This window comes from Macaca fascicularis, chromosome 8 (genome assembly GCF_037993035.2).
Source record: "Macaca fascicularis isolate 582-1 chromosome 8, T2T-MFA8v1.1".
NCBI classification, from domain to species: domain Eukaryota; kingdom Metazoa; phylum Chordata; class Mammalia; order Primates; family Cercopithecidae; genus Macaca; species Macaca fascicularis.
The window spans coordinates 125,197,343-125,214,266 of NC_088382.1; the positions used below are offsets into that span (position 1 = coordinate 125,197,343).

The 16,924-nt window shown below is 35.6% G+C and overlaps 1 protein-coding gene across 10 annotated transcripts in view; it reads right to left on the reverse strand.

Annotated features, from left to right (window-relative positions):
* The window catches only part of TRPS1 (transcriptional repressor GATA binding 1), a 264,667-nt gene that overhangs the window by 172,111 nt on the left and 75,632 nt on the right, over window positions 1-16,924 (reverse strand). For all 10 annotated transcript variants that reach the window (XM_045399264.3, XM_045399263.3, XM_045399259.3 and 7 more), the window contains one exon: window positions 9,529-10,132. In XM_045399264.3, coding sequence (XP_045255199.2) covers window positions 9,529-10,132 — 604 coding nt within the window. The remainder of the gene's footprint in view (window positions 1-9,528; window positions 10,133-16,924) is intronic.

Genomic DNA, 16,924 nt, shown 5'->3' on the forward strand with positions numbered 1-16,924 from the left:
AAATGCCATTATTTTAAAGAAAAGAGAAATCAATTCTTTTCTCTTGTACTCTCTCAAAGCCCATGCCATGACCCACACATCCAACAAACATCTGGGGAAGGCGAAAACTTCAAAACTGGTTTGACAAACTGTGAAGGGTAGCAGGAGCATCATCCACGGAGGCAAAGCAAAAGCAGAGAAAAGAGAGAAATTATTCCCCCGAGAAAGGTAAAGCCTGAGTAGACTGTTTTCAGTTAAAACCCTTGACTCAACTCTGCTTAAGAAAATGAGTTCTTCTTCATGGCCGGGCGCGGTGGCTCAAGCCTGTAATCCCAGCACTCTGGGAGGCCGAGACGGGCGGATCACGAGGTCAGGAGATTGAGACCATCCTGGCTAACACGGTGAAACCCCGTCTCTACTAAAAAAAATACAAAAAACTAGCCGGGCGAGGTGGCGGGCGCCTGTAGTCCCAGCTATTCGGGAGGCTGAGGCAGGAGAATGGCGTGAACCCGGGAGGCGGAGCTTGCAGTGAGCTGAGATCCGGCCACTGCACTCCAGCCCGGGCGACAGAGCGAGACTCCGTCTCAAAAAAAAAAAAAAAAAAAAAAGAAAATGAGTTCTTCTTGCAAATCAATTTCTCTAAAGAATAAACTACACTGCATATGCAATATAAGGTAAGATTATTATACTATTTACCTTGTATCGAGCATGTACTGTATTCTATATATGTGATAGAATTGCCACTTGCTTTTCTCCTAATTTTTTGCATCTAAAATAAGACAATTTATGAGTTAGAAGTTAATCCTTAAATATTTCTAGGATATTATTCCCATGCATTTTTTATGAGCCAACTTATTTAATAGCTTAAAAATTACCCTTTTAGCTAACAGTGACTTGGACATTAAATACCTTTTGTTATAAATCATGTACTTTCTCATTTAAATAACTGGAAATATACTACACGAAATTATCCCAAAAAGATGATAAAGCAACAGAATAATATGTACAAGGAGGTCCTTCAAAATGTTCTTTATAATTAAAAATTGGAAGTAGCCTAAATATTCATTAATAGGGAATGCCTTAAACATACTAGGATGTCACTATTCCATGGTATACTGAAGCACAAAAATGAACACTGTGGGATGCATTCATTGATGAGAAAAGATGACCCCAATACACTGAAAAATTAAAAAAGAGAATTATAAAACAGTGAGGTACATAATCCTATACTTGAATAAAATATACATTTAAATATACATAAAGGATACATTAGATGCCAAAATATGAACACAAAAGTATTTATAGGTTGGGATTTATGAGTGGTTTTCATCTTCTTTACAGTGTATTGTATTATCCAACTCTTTTGCAATAGGCATGTATCACTTATATAATTTCAAAAAGCTATTTTTTTGTTTCGTACATACACACATAAAAATGTGTATGCTTAGATGAAACAAATTAATTCTGACATTGTAGACAGTGACCCAAGTATTTATTAGCAAACCATATTGAGCAATAGTTATGAGCAGGGACTCTAGAATTGTCAGAGCTAGAATTTAATCTTTGCCATTATGAGCAGTGTGATCTAGGCAAAACACTTAATATCCAAGCCTCAGTTTACTCATTTAAATGATGGGGATAATAACAGTTTTAACCTCAAAGAGTTCTGGTGAAGATGAAAGGAATCCATCCACTAATAAATTAATGGAAAGGCAGTAAGCTTAACCCTAGAAACTGAATGCTAAATAACTTGACAACCATTTATAAATATCCCTCTATTTTAATCAAATATTTTTGTAATGCTTTCCTATACAATTATTTTAAAGTAGTTTCACCAGATTTTTTTTCTCATTAAGAATTTGAATTTGATAGCTACAAATAGGTATTCTTGTGTTACCCAATGTATATAGCTACAATCAGAAAGTTAATTCCCCGAAATTTTATGTGCTTTGTCTACCAATACTTTTTTTTATGACTGAGCATCAGTCTTGTATAAAAATTTTAACTAAATGTAGCACTACAGGCAAATGCAATTCAATAAATCATGTTGCAGGGACCTTATCACTTCCTTCACACAAAGTATTGTTTTAACCAGAAATCTATTTTAAAAACCTTTTCCATTCTGTACCTAAATTCTCATAAAAGTATGATTCATAATCACTACCTTTTTAATGTTAGCAATTTTATAAAGTGTATTTTGCCTTTAAAAATAGATATCTATACTGTATATACTTAGCATTTTCTGGTTATTCATGATGTTACACATATATAAATTTCCATGGTAGAAAATGGGTTATCCTTTTCCTAATTAATATGTCCAAAGGAATTCTTCAAAATTAGGAAACTATATTTTTCAAAAGAGGCAATTTAACATATAAAATTACAAGTGAGAGGGAGGCATTTAATCATTCTGAGATGAACAATGATGCCAAACGCTCAATTTATCACAAGTGTGCTATTGTCAGAAAAACAAAACAAAACTAAGATTCCTCTGCTTCACTCCTAATCAGATATAAAGTTGTGTTCCAGACTTCCTTGCATTTGTAAATTATAGTTCATAACGAAAATCTGTAAATAGTATTGCTTCTCCAAAAGGAAAAAGTGTCTTCAAATATCAATGAAACAATTTGCCTTTCCTTAAACTAATAACACAACCAGATACAGTAGTACTTAGCTTGCCAAGCTTTCTTGAGTTAACAGGCAGAGCAGTCTACTAATCAATGCCTTTGCCTATAAACACTTAAGGGAAGTTTTTGAGCAGAATCTAAGGGAAGGGAGTGTGTGTGTGTGTGTGTGTGTGTGTGTGTGTGTGTGTATGAAAATGGAGACAATATTTTCCTTTTTGGTGAGAACAACAAAATCCACAAAAATCCAAAATATAACTTTGTTGTGGCATTTTAGGTATTAATGGACCGTAAAATGAACCCATCAGACTGGGCTCTGCCAGAAAATTACCAGATTCACATCAACACTACATATCTCATTTTTGAATCATTCTGGCCCTATGCTCCTGAAACTTGGGCCACCTTCTGTATACTCTTCACTTCCAACATCTAAGAATGCTCAACAATGGGTTCTTTGGGGGCCCTGTTATCTCCTGACTCATGCAGTCCATGGAAAAGAGAAGCCAAGCGAAAGATAGTTATACAGGAAATAATGAACAAATACTGTGCTAAAGGATAACATTTCACAGTGGCTGCAAACCTACAGTTCAATTCACTAAGATACATCTGCTTCACCTGCTTTAGAAACCTGGGCCAGCAGAACTATGCCAGACCTCACAAACAGTCTAGGTTACAAAAACGTTGTTGTTGTTGTTTTTCAAGTGTTGTTAATGTGGGTGGGAGTGTAAACTAGGGCAGCCACTATGGAGAACAGTACGGAGACTCCTCAAAAAACCGCAAACAGAACTACATACATGATCCAGCAATCCCTCTACTGAGTAGTTTTCCGAAGGAAAGGAAATTAGTATATCAAAGAGATACCTGTCCTCCATGTTCACTGCAGCACTATTCACAATAATCAAGATATGGAATCGGCCTCGGTGTCCAACGACAGATAAATGAATAAACAAAATGAGGTAAATACGTACAATGGAATATATTCAGCCACAAAAAAGCATGAAATTCTGTCATTTGCAGCAATGTGAACAGAACAGGCGAACATTATTTTAAGTGAAATAAGCCTGGAATAGAAAGTTAAACACTGCATGTTCTCACTTATATGTGGAAGCTAAAAAAAAAAAAAAAAGAGTTGATCTCGTAGAAACCAAAAACAGAACAAAGATAAGAGAATAGGAAGGGTAGAGGAAAGGGAGAATAGGGAGAGATTTGTTGAAGGATATGAAGTTACAGCTAGACGGGAGGAGTAAGTTTGAGTGTTCTGTAGCACTGTAGGATGCCTGTAGTTAACAGTACCATATTATGTAGTTTCAAATAGCTGGAATAGTGAATGTCCCTAATACAAAGAAATTACAAATGTTGAGGTGATGGATATGGAAATTACCCTAATCTTTCCACCACACATTATATGTTTCACAACAGCACTACGTTCCCCATAATATGTACAATTATTGTGTGTGCATTAAAAAAAGAAAGTGCTTTAAAAAATGTGTGGGCTAATGAAGTAGACTTATAGAAAAAAAATTAGATTACTTGAAAACCTCATTAATCAAACTAATAAAACCAAACTTCTATACCTATGGAATTGGTTTTAGTTGTTTTCTACTATCAAAGATGGTATATAAATGTAAAAGATGAATAATCAATAAATAAGAAAAAACTACTTAAATTTTACATGGTAAAACAGAATTGTCATGTTCGGTGTTACACATAATGAATTTGATACGTGGATTGTATTTTTTAAATCTCAACTGAAACATATTTGAATTTAAATCATATATTTTTCAAATAGATGTCAACAGAAATACATCTATATAGCACAGAAGCACAGACATGTGCAAGGATTCTTCATCTCTGCATATAGTCAATAATTTTTAATTATTTATTTTACTCTCAGGCAAAGAAAATATCAACTGCTACCTAAAGAGAAACTACCAACAGGGCCTAAAGTCACGGCTTCATAACCAGTGTTTAGAGAGGTATATACTTCCCATTTTTCCTGATATAGTCTGATCTCTTTGGTACTTTATGCACGAGTAAAAAGTTCCAATCGGGTGAGAAAACAGTTACGTACATAAACATTATGTTAAGTCAGTGCCACCTCTATGATAACTGGAATTTTGCTTTCATTTTAATTAAATATGAAGCAAAACAATTAATATCACTTTTCACTTCAGACCATCTTTAGTTAAAAAAAAAAAGCTCCTGCAGTCTTCTGTCAGTGGTTGTAAAGGCATTCAACATTGTCACTTGTTTAAACGTCTGTTTGGCTGCCAACGGACTGTCCCCAAAAGAACATTTTTGCATCTCAATAGTCTGTCCGGTATCAACAATCTTTAAACTATAAATTTAACGCTGCTGAAGAAAAGGGGAAATAACATTCGCATTGTACTGTCCTGGTATCACACTTACAAAATGAACAAATAATCAGACTATTTCCACTTATCTAGCACTCTGCATCTGAGGATCTCAAATGGCCTGACAAACGTTAATTAACTAAGCTGCACAACACTCCTGTGAGGGTGGCAGGCAGTATGATCCTCTCCAAGCGACAGATGAACGGAGATCCCGGGAGGCCCTTCCTTTGAAAGTCAGTGGCTCAAGCTGGAACTCAACTTCCAGAACTTGGAACTCAACTCCCCAGGCCCATGGTTGAGCATCTCTGCTGAAGCCAAGCAGCACAAAATGTAGATGTTACAACTGATAGACTTTCCTAAATAAATTTAAACTGGAAACCAAGATCAATCTCAAGGAGATTTATCTTTCCTCTAGGTGCAAGAAAAAAGTGCTCTAATAACTACAGCATTTGAACCTACGAAAGAATCTGAGCTATAAGTTATCTAGAACATTCCATTTTGGCAAATAACATGGAAGAATTTACCTGAATGTTGATTTGCCATGAGCTCACCCTAAAGATTAACCCAATAAGCTTAACTGTACTTCTGTATTTTATTAACAAATGAAAAACTATACGATATGGTTAATTTTTTTGTGAAATTTAATGATCAATTTTTGGATCCTTATTCATATAGTTATCAGATAAAAAGCCAACTTTTCTGCAATGGAATATTCAATCTAAAAATTCCATTACAAAAATAAAATCCAGAATTTCTTATTCAGGAAACAATAAGATTAATACAGTTGCATCTGCATAAGTTTATTTAAAATATAAAAACCTTTGTGTAGATGTGCATCATAACAAAAAACTTGTCAGAAAAGTAGACAACTTTACATGAATGCTGACTATACTACACTACTTAGTTTAAAATGGTTAAGAAACATCTATTGGAATATATAAAATAATTTACTTATCCTTTTAACACAGGTAATTTTAAACATGCTAACCTCTTCACAGACCTAAACCTTAAATCTAAAAAACACTGAGTTTTCAAAATATTATTAGTAAATGTTGGTGACCACTTTCAGGAGGTGATTCATGTTTTATAAGATCTATTCTAGAAATGTTAAGATAATAAATTAAAGTTGTCATATAAGCTTAGACTATTTGTAGCAAAGATTCTAAAGGCCTTAATACTTCTTCCTACTAATACAAGAAAATACTCAAAAATTTTGTACAAATATTGTGTGATTAATATGCAACATAAAGCCTAGTTTTCCTAGAGTAATTTATAAGATCAAGTTTATGGCAATGTGCCTTTTGTCATACTCAAAGCACAGTAGTCAACAAAGAGGCACATGCAACTTAAAATTTTTATATCAAGATCAACTTCATACTAATAACAAGGGAAAAATATAGACATTCACTAAATAAAAATACACATAAATGATATCATATTGAACACAAAACTTAAGCCAAACACTGACCCTGCCTAGGCCAAAAAAAGGAGAAAACCAGTAATGTTAATGAAGAGAACATTTCGAAATTTTAGCTCTTCTTGTGATTCTTATATTTCCTTCCTCACTTTGAGGAGTACAGCAAACTTTCATTGCTAAAACCAGTAAAAAAAAAAAAAAAAAAAAAAAGTTATCAGAAAGACTAATATGCTGAAAGTAACATTTAATTATGTGCTTTGTAACACAATCCTAACTACATTCAGCCTTTTATTTTAAAATGTTAAATATTTACCAGCATAGTATTGAACTATATTAAATCAACATTTTCTGTTGTGCAAGTTTTCCATACTTAATTCATGATATCACTCTGCATAGTATTTTTAAATGGTTAAGTTTTACTTTAGTATTAGAAACTGGATATATAAATGTATTAATACACTTGTTCTATTAATGCTGTGTTGAATAAACTATTTAATTTAAAAGGTACTTTTTAAATCTAATAGTTTACATTCCTTAAAATGCTTACAATTTCCAAATAATTGTAGTTACTTTCGAGTTCTATTTTATTGTTTAAAATATATAAATATGCATTCTGTAAGCATATTTATATACTACTGTAATTTTTGTTCAAAACATGTAAATTATATTTGTCTATTTCTATGGTGTATTTTAAATTATTACAGGACATCTTCACTAATAACTATGCCTCTGCAACTACAAACTTCAAGTACTTTTTTTTTCCCTTTAGTAAACATGACCTCAAAATTCTGCTTTTTTTTTTTCTACCACTGGCAGGGTAATGAATTGGAGGTATGTATTCGCTGTGATAATTTGAGAATACCAATACCACCAAAGTAGAATTTGTGTCGAATTCACAATCAGAATGGGCTGTTTCTTAATTCTGTTAGGTGTCTTAAAAAGCACATCATCTAAGATATGTACACACTGAAAATTCCATATACAGCTAATAACCTAAATGTTGCACTATAAATTAAATTGGCTACCCTTCCTATTCCAAATATCCAATAAAATTGGTGATTTCCAAAAGCATTATTCAAATATAAAATGTGAATCTTAAAAGATTTAAATTTTATTACAACCACAGAATGATTCAATGTTCTTCCTTTTATATATGCATATGTATGTATATGTATATATTAACGTAATTTTATCAGATCTCTGAAATTTAGTAGATTACAGCCTTTGAAGATAATAAATCATAGGGTTGGAATTTGGCTATTATTGTAGAACACAGCTAAGGAGTCTCTTGTTGAAGGTTTCCTACTTCAGCAGCTAATGTGGAGGAACTGAAAAGGCGGTTAAAATGATGCAACAGAACTTGAAATCAGGGATTTAAGGAAGTGGAGGAATTGAGAAAAACAATTTTTTAGAAAAGTATTATCATCTCCATCTTGCTGAAAAAATGCAACCACTACACTCAGGTTTTTTATACCATTGCTTAATAAATTGTCATTTCAAAGTCTTAGACTATATAAACAATGGCAGAAAAGGTAATATTCCAGAAACAGTCAAAACAATATGGCGTCAAATGAAGATGTCATGGATGAAAACAACTTTAAGTGGAAAAAGGAAGGAAAGAGGTTCCAGTGATATAGATATAAGGCCCCCAAATATACCATACTCTCAAAATGCAGTATGAATGTAATAAAACATAGGACATTTCATTTCTGCCTTATAGCCAGAAGCCGTAAGTCACTTGAGGCCAGAGGAGTAATGGCATGCTGAGAAAACAACAAATATTGACAATTATAAAAATGCAGCTCCATGTATATTCACTGGAAGGGAGTTCCCTAAATTGAACCCCCTCTTGAAGGGCACAGAAACTGTTTCTCTTTTTTCCGGAAGTTACTCATAATAAACTTACTTCTTCCCTCCAGGAAGGATTCTTTGTTTCTCTCTGTACAGGGGGCATCTCCTCTTCTGTATTCAAGCCCTTCTCTTAGCTCCAGGGCATGACTACAGATGGGAAAGGTAACAGCTTTTATAATTAACTGTGCACCTCTAAGGGGAGTTTTTCAACTCCGCTAGAGAATACTGAGAAGCACAGATAGGCTTCCGAGAATCTGCCGGAAATGAGAGCAGAGCAGCCAAGCAGACATTGGTAAGAGCAATTTTTCTTCCCAGTATATAACCAGAGAGAACTGACTGGTCTGTGACCCGCAGGTCAAAGCACCGGGCTAATGGAACTCTATTTCCTAACTGGATCTTTTGTAAATGTTAGCTAGTTTCTGATCCTGCCTTCTATGCACGAACAAAGCTTCAAACTCATCCAGAAAAGCTCAAAACTTTCAGAGTTAAGGTAAAATGTCCAAGAGGTGGTGTGTCAGGCATTGAGCAACTACCACTTATTGGGAGCTCATGAATTTTCAAAAATCTTAATTTTTTTTAACAACGCTGAGTCTACAGAGTATGAAGAGAGCAATCGAGGATCTTACCTTACTCAGAGGTTTTGTTTTCTTTATCCACATGGAACTAGGTCCTTCCCCCTAAAAGATCCTGTTCATATCAAATGCATGGCACTCTTCTTTGGCCGCTTTGCACGCTATTCACATTTAGGCTTTTCTCATTTTTCCCCCTCTTGTTGGCAACTCGACAACAGCGAGCATTGTCATTTGTACATAATTATATCGTGGGTTTTAAAAAACACTGTATTTTTGTATAAACATCTCATCAAGGACATTACATTCTTAGTGATTTAAATCTCTTCTGACTTCCTTATTAACCATATACTGTCATAGCAGCCTAAAATGTAAAAGCCATTTAGTTATTTCAATGTAACAGATGTACATCCTTCTGGGATTCTAAACCTCCCTTCTCCAAATATGGCCTTGTTGTTTTGCATAGTCACCAGGAATGATTAACCAACATTCAATCTGAGCTAAGAGCAAAGACAAACAAGTGACTGCCTAACAATGTATCAAGTAAGTGCACAGCACACACAAACACACATGAGCTACTTGCTGCCACTTTGGCCTTAGGAGTCTAAATCCCCAGATTGAGACAGATCATTAAGTCTCACTTCACACACAACACAATCCCATATAGAAAGAATGTGTGTTCCTCCTTTTGCCCTTCAAAACAAATGAATTATTTAAAAATGAAACCTTCCTACCCGTAACAGGGACTGGGATTCATCCTTGGGCTTGTTTTCTCCCGATGCAGGATACTGCTGGGGGAGGGCCCCAGATTTCTCTCCGCCAGCTGGCACCCCCTGCAGGAATCCCTTGGTTTCCACAGCCAAGCCATAAATAGGTCGCGCCAGATGGGCAGCTTCCACATTGGGGCTATCCCTTAGAGTCTTTGTCTGCTCTTGGGTGCCGGACACAGGAGTCAGCAGCCCCAGGCTTGCTTGGGTGTATGACGGACTCCCCCGCAGGATGTCTGCCCCTCTCCAAGTCACGCTGCGAAGGTCATCACTGGAACTCTCGGTCCAAACTTTCTCTTTGAGCCCGTCCTTCTCCTCCAGCTTCTCTCTCTTCACCACACTCTCAGAAACTGGCTCTCCCATTTTAGAGTCTGGAGTGAGCAGATTGTAGACCTTGAAGTCAATTTTGGGCTCCTCCTTGATGGTGGATATGGCATGACCGTCCTCTTCGCCGTTGGCTGTAGTGATGTCCTGTTCCTGGCAGTGAACAGTGTTGAAGTGCTCCAGTAGTGACTGAGTATCGGCAGCTGTAAAACTGCACTGACGGCATTTGTAGCAGCTGTGTGCTCTCCTGGAGAAGAAGAAAACAGTTATTGCAAAGACAGCGTTCTGGAGGGTTGTTTTGTTTTTAATAGCCTTTAAGCACCTGAATTTTCTACCTACTCATGCAATGTAGTAGATAGAAAGAACTACAATATTCTTAACACCCAAAAACTGGAAGGTAATTAACTGGCATTTTCAGTTCTATATAAAGTTCCCTTGTTATATTAGCAGTAATAGCCATAACACAGACACACACACAGACACACACACACCATGCACGCACGCACGCACACTGCTCGTGCTTGGGCGCATCCATTCCAGGTGATTAGCATTAAAACTGGTTAGTTTGCATTATTATTAAATGCCCCACTCTGCTCATTTTACCTTGAGAGATGCATTTTACCCTGATGGATAATCATTAATTATATTATTTAACTCACTATTCTTATGTTTTCACACCTGATTTCAAATGCCCTTTTCACTTTCTGTTATTTAAACTAAATTGAGGATTTCTCCCCCCTGTAGATACACTTCAATTTCTAATGCTGAAGTGCTTTGTACAGCTTTTCAATATATTAAAAGGAACTAAATTTAAATATAAAAGAATAAATCATTATCAAATTATAAAATGATTTGAAAAAAGAAATAAAGTGTTATTTTCGGTCATCAAATTTAAATCCATTTAGTGAATAAAATATTGCTGACTGATCTAAACTCTAGAAAATAAGATGTACATATAACGCATGATTTTTCTCGAAACAAAGTCTATTCATCTATGAGAACATATACACATTCAAGAAATTGACTGTCTGTTGAGTGTCAAACATCTTAATAGAGACTTTACAAATATATTCATTAAAAGGGTGTGTGTGTGTGTTTTCTTTTTAAATGGCATAAAACAAGATGATTTTATTATCACATCCCCTACCATCTTCTGCTGTTAAAGAGAGAACAGCAACTGCTCTATTAGGACAAATATTTGATTAACAAAGAAGAACAGAAGTACTGCACTGTAAAAAGCATACCCAAAAGATACACAAGTGATGTGGAATAAGGTATATTTTGTTTAACTATAAAAGCTGTGTATGGCTTTCTAAATAAATATCGGGGAAACACTTTCTACTTCCCTGATATAACTTGCTATGAATTACCAACTTAAAGTAACAAAATAAATTTTGAGAGATATTACTTAAAGCTGTAAGATACAAGTTATGTACTCATATATGTAATTTTTGATAATCATCAAAATATTTCTTTGCCAGGCACTGGGTACACATTGGTGAATAAAAGATAGAAAGTCTTTGCCCACCTGGTGCTTAGAGTCTAGTCAGGAGTGACTAGACAGGAAGTTTCATGTGACTATAAGTCTGTAAGGACAAAGTGTGACAGGTACTAAGAATGAAATGGATGGTAATTGGTGTCAAGGGCTGCGTAGGTAATTAGGAAGGACTTTCTGAGGGAGATATACGAAATCAAAGGGTGAAAAGAAGCTATCCTTGGAGGATGAGGAAGGGGAAAGGAAGCCACATTCTAGCAAGTCTGAGACACTGAAAAGAGGACATTGTGGTTTTAGAGGAATAAACGAGAGGAAGAATGTCAATTGACAAGCTTGAAGGGTTATCTAGAGCTCTGTAGGTCATGGTAGGGATAGGGGATCTCTTCAAAGGTAAAGGAAGGCAATCTGCTGGGGAGTAGGTGCTCAGCTGCATGTTTTAATTACTCTGGGGCTGTCATGTTTATCAATAACTTCATTTCTTTATAAGACATGTCAGATGGCTGAAATTCCAAAAGAATGTTCCTATTTTATGGAAGCAAAATTCAAAGGTATAAAACATGTAACAAAATCTCAAGTATTTGTTGAGAGTGCTTAATGTAGCACACAAGAGCTTACATTTTGTCGAGTAAATATGGATATTTACTTTTTACAGAAAATTGTTTCCAATCTTTTCTCCTATTTTTTTCATTAAGTAGTAAAGATAAATACAACAAATGAAAAACAATGGGAGGATGAATTGACCATAAAAGCACAATAGTAAAATTAATTTCCTCAAGTGGAAATAGCCTAACCTTTAATGTGAAGATGGTTATGACCAAGAGAAACAATCTTGCCACCAATGTCAAGGCCAGAAAATTCAAAAACAGGACTAAGAATACAAAAGACAATAGACAATACCTAAAATCTAGGACCTAGAACCTCTGTGGATCTCATCTAAAACAGCTTCTTATCAAAACCACACTCTAGCCAGGGACCGGTGGCTCACGCCTGTAATCCCAGCACTTTGGGAGGCAGAGGCGGGCAGATCACCTGAGGTCAGAAGTTCGAGACCAGACTGACCAACACTGTGAAATCCCATCTCTAATAAAAATACAAAAACTAGCTGGGTGTGGTGGAGGGGGCCTGTAATCCCAGCTACTTGGGAGGCCGAGGGAGGAGAATTACTTGAACCTGGGAGGCGGAGGTTGCAGTGAGCCGAGATCGTGACACTGCGCTTCAACCTGGGTGATAGAGCGAGACTCCATCTCAAACAAAACAGAAACAACAAAAAAACCACACACATTCTAGTTTAACCTAATGGGAGATAAACACATAAATCCAAAATTACCCTACTGAATATATTCTACACAATATATTGAGTCATGGAAATTAAAACAACAACAAAAACTTCTGAAAGCACTTAGCAAACCATGATTAATTTTCACCCCAAGATGGTTAGAATGGACTCACTGTCTACTTTAGCATATTTGTGGTTCCTTGACATGGTGAGATCTCTGCTTGAAATCTCTCAGGAGATCCATGCCTATAAATTAAGACTATAAATTACCACTGACACTTCTACCAAAACTGGTAAATCCAGTGACAAAATACCAAAGGATTATAGTGATTCTGTTTCAAGATATTAAGACTGTAAATACCAGGATGACAAGAAGGAGAAAGGATCAACATATATGAAAAGAAATACAAAATTCTTGTGGACTACACAGCAAAATTATTTTCAAACAGTAGTCTCTTAGTTCTTACTGGTGAAACAACCAACCACATGGAAGAGTGTAGACTCTTAAGGAGAATGCTTAAGCTTCAAACTTTGGCTCTGTATTCTACAATGTAAGTAACTTTGAATAATTTACTGAACCTGTCTCAGTTTCCTCATCTGCAAAATGAAAATAAAGTTGTCTCTTGATAGGGTTCTTGTGCATATTAAGTAAGTAAATGAGAGTTAATCAGTATAAATCCTAAAATTAAATAAAGCCCCTCTGTTCCCTGTGAATCCACATTCTGTACTGTTTCTCCAAGAGTTTAAACATACAAACTGATGATTTGGTATCATTCTTTGCCATTCCCCCATGTACCTCAACCACTACAAAAAATATATATGTATTTTTAAAACCAAGCGTATGTCCTAGAAGATCCTTTGCTTTAGGACATGGCCCGGTAGAATACAGTCTATGCTTTTCTGCTTCATCTGGCACCATTCAATGACACGAAAGAATGAGCAGTTTAGCCTTTCACTGCTTGATTGTCAAGCTTTACTCTTTTTTCATTAATAGCAGTCAGAGCCAGTATCTTCAAATTCTAAATAACAAAGACAGTAAGGGCATTACCTGTGTTTTATTAAAACCTTGGGAGGTAAGGATGTTTTATGAATGTATTCGTTAAAAGTTGTTTAGAACATGGCATATCTAGGAATATACCTAAGTAATTAAGATTATGTTGCTTCAATATCTACTAATTCTGAATAAAGATGAAGGGGTAGGGGTCGATTAAAAATATTTCTAGATTGCAGAATCAGTAGATATTGAAGTTACATCATCTTCATCTATTATTTAACTAGTACTTCCTCCCAAATATACAAGGTCCTAGGTCCCTGCCCAAAACATGAGTTCATTACAGGGTATCACACCCTGAGACAAGGTGTCTGAGTCTTCTAGGTTTTCTAGTTTGAAGTTCCTGTCCCAAAGGAAAACTCCCTGACTCCTGGCATGTCTCAGCAGGAGCTGCTCTGATCTGCCCGGAGAGGACCTCGTGAACCAACCGACCTAGGCAAAACTGCCCATGGTACAGGTGCTGGAGAGCTGTAGGAACACAGAGAAGAGTGGGGATAAGTATAAAGTACAAAGGAAACAGAAAGTGCAGGGGTAAGTTTTCCGTGAGAACCAGGTTTTATGTCGAAAAGGAAAACACATTTTAACAGGAAGGATATTACAAGGTTGTAAAAACAAGCTCAATTCACACTTCTTTTGAAAGTTCAAAGCACTCATGTCTACAGGTTCTCACGTTCCACTGAAGTATATGGCCCATTTCACAGATAGTAAAATGGAGAAAGAGTGCCTTACCCATTTCATCTATATCAAGCCAAGAACACAGGGTTTCAGACTCCCAGAACAACGTTTTATTTTTCTATTTTCCACTGCCTACCTTTCTAATTGTATATAAATGTAAACTACTGATGATACGCCAAATGAAAACACAAGGGATGGGAAAGGGCTTCTAAGAGAGAAAAAAGAAACTGACTACAGCAATGGTTTGCAAAACAGGCTGGGCAGCATTGCAACCCGAAGAGTTTCTTTCTCAGCAATAGAGATTCCAAGTCTTCCTTGTCCCACTGAACCAGAATATCCTGGGCATAATCTGAGAATCTAAATGTTTAACTTTAGCAAAGTCCTCAAATGACACCAATGCAGGGACCAGTACCCATAAACTGTATTACTAGCTACATCATGACTCTAAGCAACTTAATGAATAAACGCACAAGACATCTCCTAACTCCCAAGGCTTTAATAAAATACAGGCAATGACCTTGCAATGACCTTACTATTATTGTTATTCAGAATCTTAAGATTCTGGGTCTTACTACTATTAATGAAAAAAGAGTAAAACTTGACGTTTAAGCAGTAAACTGCTAAACTGCTCAATCTTTCAGGCTATTGAACACCACTAGGTGAAGCAGAAAAGGCAATCTGCTACAAAGTGCTCTTGAGACTTGAACAACTCCTTTCTCCTTTTATTATCAGATCTAAATGAATGACAGAAAACATATTAAAAAGACAACATTACTGTCAAAAGCCTGGAGCAGTATAAACTTTTCAATAACCTACGCTAAAATCTAGACCAATGCTTCTCAAACTAATGTGTAAAAATCACCTGGGGATTTCATCCAAATTCATATTCTGATACTGGAAGACTAAGGTAGGATCTAATATTCTGTATTTCTTCATTTATTTCAAATTTTCCCAGATCCTGATAATATTCTGTATTTCTTACAAACTCCTAGATGATGCCAATGCTGTTGGTCCCCAGACCACACCTTGAGTAGCAAGAATCACGCAACTATGGTCATAAATAACTCATGAGAAGTGTGTTGGCTTGGAGTGTACTCTTAATATACCTGTTTATACTCGGCACTTTCAGAACATTCCCAAATGATTTTATTTTAAGAGACGAGGTCTCACTATGTTGCCCAGGCTGGCCTTGAACTCCTGAGCTCAAGGGATCCTCCCACCTCAGCCTCCTGAGTAGCTGGGATTCGAGGCATGCACCACCATACTCAGGTCCAAGAAGAATATTGTTATGAATGGCAACATTGTTATCATTCTTAAGTCACATACACCTTCTGAGTCAACACTCACAGCTGTATAAAATAACCTACAAGCACAAAATTGTCAGGAATAATCCCAATTCATTTTTTCTTTATCACTGTTTGGAGATTGTCTTTAAATATTCTTTAGTGCTAGGCCATTTACATATATTGCCTGCAGCAATAACAAGAAGTATATATTTCCACCCCACTTTGCAGATAAAGAAGCGGAAGCACAAACGAGTTAATTAACATAAAAATATTGAAGGCAAAATAGAATACTTTTGCTCTTATCTATGGTTACTGTTTCATGTACGTTCTTTGATAGTTAAAGCAATGGTTGTTCAGGAATCAGTACCTAAAAGATTTGAGCATATTCGCTGACATGTATTATTCTCTCAATAATAACTGACAAGATCTTCAATATAATGTCACACTTCCAAATCATAAGACTAGATTATAATAAACCCCAGTAAAAGGAAACTTTTCTCAAGAATAAAAGTTTAGTCATTGTGAAAGTACATTAATGTGGATCCTCCTCCAACCTACTAAATGCATTTTCTTTTCATCAGCATTAACATGAAAACTTCAAAGACATTCAGGAAATTTTTCCTCTATTTCTCAAGACCCAACTTAACCACCCCCTCATCCATAAAGACTTCCCAAATGATTCGATCCAAGAAGAAATCTAGTGTCTTCCTCATTACTCTAAATCCTTGTATTCCTCTTCAGTTTTTTTAATCACAGATGGTATTGATTAAAATCATATATACCTCACTTAACAGGTATATGTACTTACCCTAAGGTTGAAACCAAAGCAAAACAAATATATGCTTTGCATTAATTTAAATGCTGTATCCTCCTGCCACACTGATAACAAACACTTTCTTCATATTATCTGAGGAAAAAGATGTCGTTTTATAGATCTCCTTAGCATAAGCATAAGGTCATCATATAAAACACAGAATGCTCAGTTAAATTTAAATTTCAGATAATAAATGAATGTTTTAGTGTATGCTGCATAAAATATTTGGGACATGCTTTTATAAAATGTCACTCTGTCCCATACAATATTCGACAACGTGGAGACAAGTCAAAGAAATTTTGATTAAAGAACTACATCATGCTTTCTCTCTAGGCAAACGACATCAAGTTGCCTAAAAATATCAAATTTGTATTTAATTCAAGTGACTTAGAACCTCTGTGAAAAAATAAGTGTTATTCCTTATTCTACTTTATAGAATTTT